The sequence below is a fragment of the Petaurus breviceps genome, unplaced genomic scaffold, assembly GCF_028583685.1.
Source record: "Petaurus breviceps papuanus isolate PSGF00001 unplaced genomic scaffold, PetGlider_PUasm1.0 90925, whole genome shotgun sequence".
NCBI classification, from domain to species: Eukaryota; Metazoa; Chordata; class Mammalia; order Diprotodontia; family Petauridae; genus Petaurus; species Petaurus breviceps.
The window spans coordinates 11,353,764-11,360,011 of NW_027187380.1; the positions used below are offsets into that span (position 1 = coordinate 11,353,764).

General features: G+C 45.5%; 1 protein-coding gene and 1 long non-coding RNA gene across 2 annotated transcripts in view; one reads left to right on the top strand and one right to left on the bottom strand.

The window, feature by feature from the left end:
* UBALD2 (UBA like domain containing 2) overlaps positions 1-1,190 on the bottom strand; it is an 11,844-nt gene extending 10,654 nt beyond the window's left edge. The window contains exon 1 of the mRNA XM_069076311.1: positions 928-1,190. Within this exon, the coding sequence (XP_068932412.1) occupies positions 928-1,047 (120 nt within the window). The 5' untranslated portion in view covers positions 1,048-1,190. The remainder of the gene's footprint in view (positions 1-927) is intronic.
* On the top strand, positions 255-2,216 carry LOC138152485 (uncharacterized). The gene is made up of 2 exons (XR_011166114.1): positions 255-588; positions 1,753-2,216. It is a non-coding gene; the product is annotated as an uncharacterized lncRNA (long non-coding RNA).
* Positions 2,217-6,248: the final 4,032 nt, after the last annotated feature.

Genomic DNA, 6,248 nt, shown 5'->3' on the forward strand with positions numbered 1-6,248 from the left:
CCCGTCCTCGCAAGACCAAGCTAGGGTAGCCCCCCCTTTTCTTCCAATCACCAAATCACTCTACCCATCCTGCACCGAGCCCAGTGTCACTCGAGTTAAAAGTCGTCGCCAGTTCCCACTTGGAGAAATAAGCAATAGGGCCACGGGGGGGGGGGGGGGGGAAGGGGCATGGGTCGGGCGGTCCCCGGGGGAGGGGATTGGGAGGAAGGGGGGGGCTACCCGAGCTTGGTCTTGCGCGGTCGGGGGGGGGGGGGGGGGGGAAATCTAGACACTTCCGCACCCCCACATTCCCCAAGCATGTCCCTTACAACCGCTTTTCCCCCGACCACTCCCCCTACCACCAGCAGAGGAACCACGTCCCTTTACTGTCGCCGCCCACCCCCCCCTTCGGGAAAAGGGAGGTCCAGCTCCAGGTGCCTTAAGCTCTTGGGAGCCCCACGCGCCACTGTGATCCTCGGGTGGCCGCGGGCATTCCTTCCTCAGGCCCTGACAGCCACAGCCCACCCCTCCCCCGTCACCTCAAGCGGAAAGGGGAAGGGAGGGGTGGATTCACGCGCTCTTCTTTCCTCGGGATCTGAGAACTCAAGGGTCAGTACCCTCCCCCCTTCCCCAAATAAACTTGGGGCGGAGGCGAGAGGGGGACAGAAGTGTGTGTAATTCGTGGGAGCTGAACTCGCCGCTACCCACTCGTGGCCTTGTCTGGCCCCGTGGTTTATTTAAAGATACACACACACTATTCTTGGATTGGGTCTGGCAGGGATAGAAATAGATGAGGTGAAGCGCAGGGAAGGCGGCGGCGTGGAGTGGAGGACGGTGCCCGCCTGGAGCATAACGGGAAGCTTGAGCTAAGCCCCTGGCACCCGCCCGTCCGTCAGTCAGTCTGTCCGTCCGCCGGTCCTCCCGGCGGCCGGAAAAGCCCGAACGCACCTCGAACTGCCAGTGGGCCGCCTGCAGCAGCTGCTTCGCTTGGTCGGCCGCGCAACCCGCGGCCAGCACGAACTGGTTGATCATGACCTGGTGCCTGAGCTCCTCCATATTCACAGACATGGCAAGAAGAAACGAAGCCGGCACCAGCCGCCCAGCGGGGAAGAAGAGAGTCCGAGGTCCGAGGGGGGCTGGGGAAGCTGGGAGGCGTCCGCCGAGGCTGGCGTCCTCCTTCTCTCTCGCCTTTCTCTCCGGCCTGCGCCCGCCTGCCTCCTTCGCCTGCTCTTCTCCTCCTTCCCAACCCACAGCAATCGCCGCCTGCGCTCCCTCCCCTCCCTTCGGCCCAAGCAGCCTGCTTCAATCGGCCCGACCGGACGAATGTTGTGGTTCGCTCGCTCTCCCTCCTCCCGGGGAGAACACCACAAACAACAGCGCGGGGCGGGGCCTGGGAGTGTCTCAACGTTCGAGGCCCCAGGTTCCGCGGCCGCTGATTGGACGACGCGCCTCTCCGTCAGAGCCCCGGGTTATGTATGGGTGTTCGATTCGAATCCCCAGTCTCCGAGGCTGTTACTGTTGCTCTTTTTATTCCCCCCCTTACCCCTCCTCCTCACCCCTAGGTCTAGTCCATTGGAGGAGGCTTGAGCTGTTGGGCTCCCTGGGCATTGGCTGTTTGCTGTGTTTTGGCTTCTGGGGCCGGTGGTTGGCTGCAACCTAGCAGTTGGGGAGGAGCCGCCGGTGCTGATTGGCCATTCGTGCTCCTGTTTGAACTCAACTTGAAAATCTTGAGTGTTTGCTGATTGGCTGAGGCCCTTCTGTTTTCTGTTGTAGGAATGGGACTGGTGTAGCCAAGTTCATTCATTACTTCATTGAAATTGAACATGCTCAGCTGGAAAAGCAAGCCTGAGTGGGTTTGACTCATTTCCTCTCGAAGATGTGGTCATCTCAAGAAACAGAATTATCAAAATAGAAAACAGACAGAGTTGTTGCAGCTGTTCACATCACAGCCATATAACTTTAAAGAGCCCTCTTTTTTTTCTTTTTGCAAAATTTTGGAACTTGAATCTCTGAAAATGTAAAACATTAAGCATTTGCAATGAATATTGTAAGCATTCCACTGATGCAGAAAGAAAAATATGTTTTCTCAGTCTTTGGAGCTGAAGTTTGTTTTGTTTTTTGTTTTCCTGGACAAACTGAGGCTTTCATTTTTTTTACAAAAAAAAAAAAGCACAGGGCTGTAACTGTTTTCCTAGTTCATTAAAAATAAAAACAAAATGAAATCAATTTGATCTTAAGGACTTTGTGTTTGGGAGTTTCTGGGTTGTGAAGAAAAGGAATAGAATAGAAGTGTGATTGTATATGTTTATTTGGTGGGGAGTGGGGAGGAACATCCTTTCCTACAAGGTGCCCCAGCTGTAGGCTCACACAGAATTGCACTTGGTCTTGCAGGAGGCTGATCTCTAGAAAGAGGGGATCAGGTTATTCTGGCTCTCCAGAATTCTGGAGAAAATTTCCCAGCTTACATTTGGCTCATTTCTAGGGTCTCATCAAAGAGAAGATACTCAATGTATGAGGTAGGAGATATGAAGTATCTGTCACAAAAGAAATGCTTAAAACACAAAAGACTCATAAGCTTGAATTGACAAATACTTAAAACATGAAACTGTAGCCCCAACATTCCTTGGATAGTCTCCATTGAGGTGAAAAAGACTGAATGGGATTGTTAAAAATTCAGAGGGGTCAAGGGATCCCATACACTTATATAGAAACACATATTACCTATTATAATCTCCTAGGAAGTGAAAACTCTTGAGAGACCTGGGAGACTGCTGAACAGGTTTAATTTTCCTCTCATTCTGTACTGTCTGAGAAGCAACTCAAGGTCTAGATCTTCTGGCCAGCTTCTAATAAATGCATGGATCATCTTCTTGGTGGTAATCTTTAAGAAGACTGTAGTAGTAGGAAACTGCTGCTAATCAACTCTTAGGAATTTCTAGGGTCCTGTCCTTATGATGTAGCAGTCAAGGCTAGAAACATCTATCTCAGTATTGCTGTTCACTTACCTGTGGTCCGGAGAAGAAATACAAAGCAGAAGAGGCAACTAAGGACTTGAGGTCCAGGCTTAGACTCACTCAAGCAAGTATATGTGAAGTCACATATGCAGATGTAGCTTCCAGGGTGAGGAAGAGAGAGAAATCCTATCAGAAGGTCCAAGGAAGAACTTGTTGGAATCACAAATTCAAAAGAGAAAAGAGAGCAAGTGCTTCTCCCTTTAAAGCTTACTGAATGGGAAGCTCTTTCTGCTCAATCATCTTCAACCTTACCCCTCAGTTATGAGGACCAACCAGGGAGGGATCTCCGGTCATGCCTGTCTTTTCACATAGATCTGAGTATGGGGCCTACCTCTGAGGGACCAGAATACAAACTCAACTCCTTGGAAAGTGCCCAAATCTAACCAAACACAGCAAGTCCTCTGATTATATTTGGAGAAATTATATATGGAGAAAGGTACCTGGAGTGTTGTAGAATATGAAGACAGGGAAGAAGGTGGGGGGAAATATAGAGAGGAAAGCAGTCCGAGAGAACAGACTATTGAAAGCATTTAGGTAGAGTCTAGTTCTAAGTGGAAGAGAACATCGACCATTTAGTCTAGCCCTTTCATTTTTACAAATAAGAAAACTGAGCCTCAGAGTTCAGTGACTTTTCTGTAGGTAAGGGTTCTTTACCTGGAGTATGTGAATTTGTGTGCGTGTTCGTGTGTGTGTGTGTGTGTGTTTAAAATGTTTTCTTAAATGTTTTTCTATAGAATTAGTTTTCTTTGTACTCCTATGTATTTTATTTTATGCATTTAAAAACATTCTGAAAAGGGATCCATCAGCTTCCCCAGACAAATCAATAGGGTGGGGTACATGTCACAAAAAAAAAAAGTTAACCACCCTGACTACCAGTAAATAGTAGAACCCAGATCTGATTCCAAACCCAAACTATTACATTCTTTAGGACTACTGTTTACAGTATATGGTCCAGTCAGTCAGGTCTGTAGGGAGGCAACATAGTATAGTAGAGTGACCTAGATTCTAATCTAATAACTGATTAGGTGTAGGATTTTGGGGAAGCCACTTTTGAGTTTCAGTTTCCACATCTGTAAATCAGGATAATCAGAAGTTCCCAAACTTATTTGGGTTACCACCCCCTTTTAAAAAATATATTACTCCCTTCCCCTCTCCTCAGCTGGAAATCTTTCTTTAATGCTTTAACAATTTTTTTGAAATTTCCATCATTTAAAAAATTATTTTTAAAAAAATTATAGATCTTAAATTTAATAATCTATGTAAATTTGTGTTTTTTCCCAGCATTCAAATTTTGATGATGCAATATTGTGTCGTGTAACAATATAGTATCGTATTGTAAACAGGTCATTACATGAACATATTCCTGCAGATGCATGCTTGACTTCCTGACAATTGGTGACATGCTCGACTGCCAATACTTGTTTGTTAAGACCTGTCAGGGGACTTGACCATTTGATCACTAATTGGTTATTGGTTGTATTTAGTGTATTTATTTGGAAAATAATGTAATCACTAAGACTTTAACTCTGTTATATAACAGATGAAACATGTATAAATTGTTTTTAGAAAGTCTCTTTTCTTCTTTCCTTATGCTTCCATTGCCTCCTTATTTTTATTCAGTGCTCCTCAATTACACCCAAGGCTACTACTGCCCCCCATCATTCCAGTGCCCCCCTAATGGTCAGTATCATCTACTGTGGGAACCTCTGGGAATAATAATACTTTTAGTAACAAGTGGGAGAGATGTAAAGTACGTTTTAGACCTTAAAGTGTTATATAAATGCCATTATTATAATGAGAAAAAGCCAGTCTTCTTTTGTTTCTGTCCACACACTCTTCTGCGGAAATGTAATACTATGATGAATTGATCACAGTAGACAGAATTTTCATTGTTCTGTTGTCCTTCTGTTTAGGATAGAGATGGGACCTGTGATTTCATTTTCATTGGGAACTTCCTGTTTGGGGAAACTCACTCTTACTGTTGTACTTAGCACCTTTTCTGTCATGTATGATCTTAGAGAGCTGCTGGCAGTCTTAGGACTGAAAGATTGAATGATTTGCCCAGAGGTTACACATCCAGTATGTATGAGACACAAGACTTGAACCCAGGTGTTATTTCCCTTGTTTCAGGGTTGCTCTTCATCATGCTGTCTCCACTTCTTTTTAAAGGGATTGAATTTGGCCTCTTGCTTGCTGAAACTTGTGTTTCTCTGGCAGCAAACAGATTTCAGAAGCCCCAAGACACCAAGTGGGCAGGAGCACCCAAAACATAGCTGTCCTCTTCCTGTAATTGTAGGGTGAAAACTAAAGTGAGCAGCCTCCAGCTTCCATTGCTAAGGAACTCAGACAACTAGTGGGCAGAAGAACAAGGAAGTGTGGTAATTGAGTGAATCCAGACTCCAGAAGAATATGCAAACAATAAAAACACAAGGCTCAAAAGCAACATGATCCTGTCACCTAAGACAGAGAGGGTTTGAAAGGGGAGGGTGAATACTGTCCCTCCTCCCAAATGAACAACCCTTCAAATCACACTCCAGATAATTTAATTAAAAAACACTGAGAGCCGGGAGAGCCTTGAAAATGCAAAAATCACAGGGTTGATTATTTGCTTGGTAGCAATTGTTGTTGTTGAGTTTTGTCCAGCTCTTTGTGACCCCGTGGACCATACCATTCATGGGGTTTTCTTGGCAAAGACACTAGAGTGGTTTGCCCTTTCCTTCTTTGGGTGTCAGACAGAGGTTAAGTGACTTGTCCAAGGTCACACAGATAGGAAATTTCTGAAGCTGGATTTGAATTCAGGTCTTCCTGATACTAAGTCCAGTGCTCTATCCACTATGACACTTAACTGCCTCCCCCCCACCCAAAAGTAGAAAGGCAGTTCACAATTACTCAGATATGCCTTATTGGATAGCATATTGTTTTAGGCCCTGAATGGTTAAGGATGGAAAGCAGACCTTTGGTTTCATTAATATAGAGAATTCTTTACCAATACAGGCTGATACCTTCTCTGTAATTTATAGTTTTATAGGGTTACCTAGAGCACTTCAGTTCTTTTCAATAGTGTCTGACTCTTCTTGATCCCATTTGGGGCAAGAGATATGGAAATGGTTTGCTTTTTCCTTCTCCAGATCATTTTACAGATGAAGCAAGCAGGGTTAAGTGCCTTGCTCATGGTCCCATACCTTTTATACAGACACAGTAAGTATATGAGGCGATATTTGAACTCAGGAAGATGAACCTTCCTGACCCCCGATC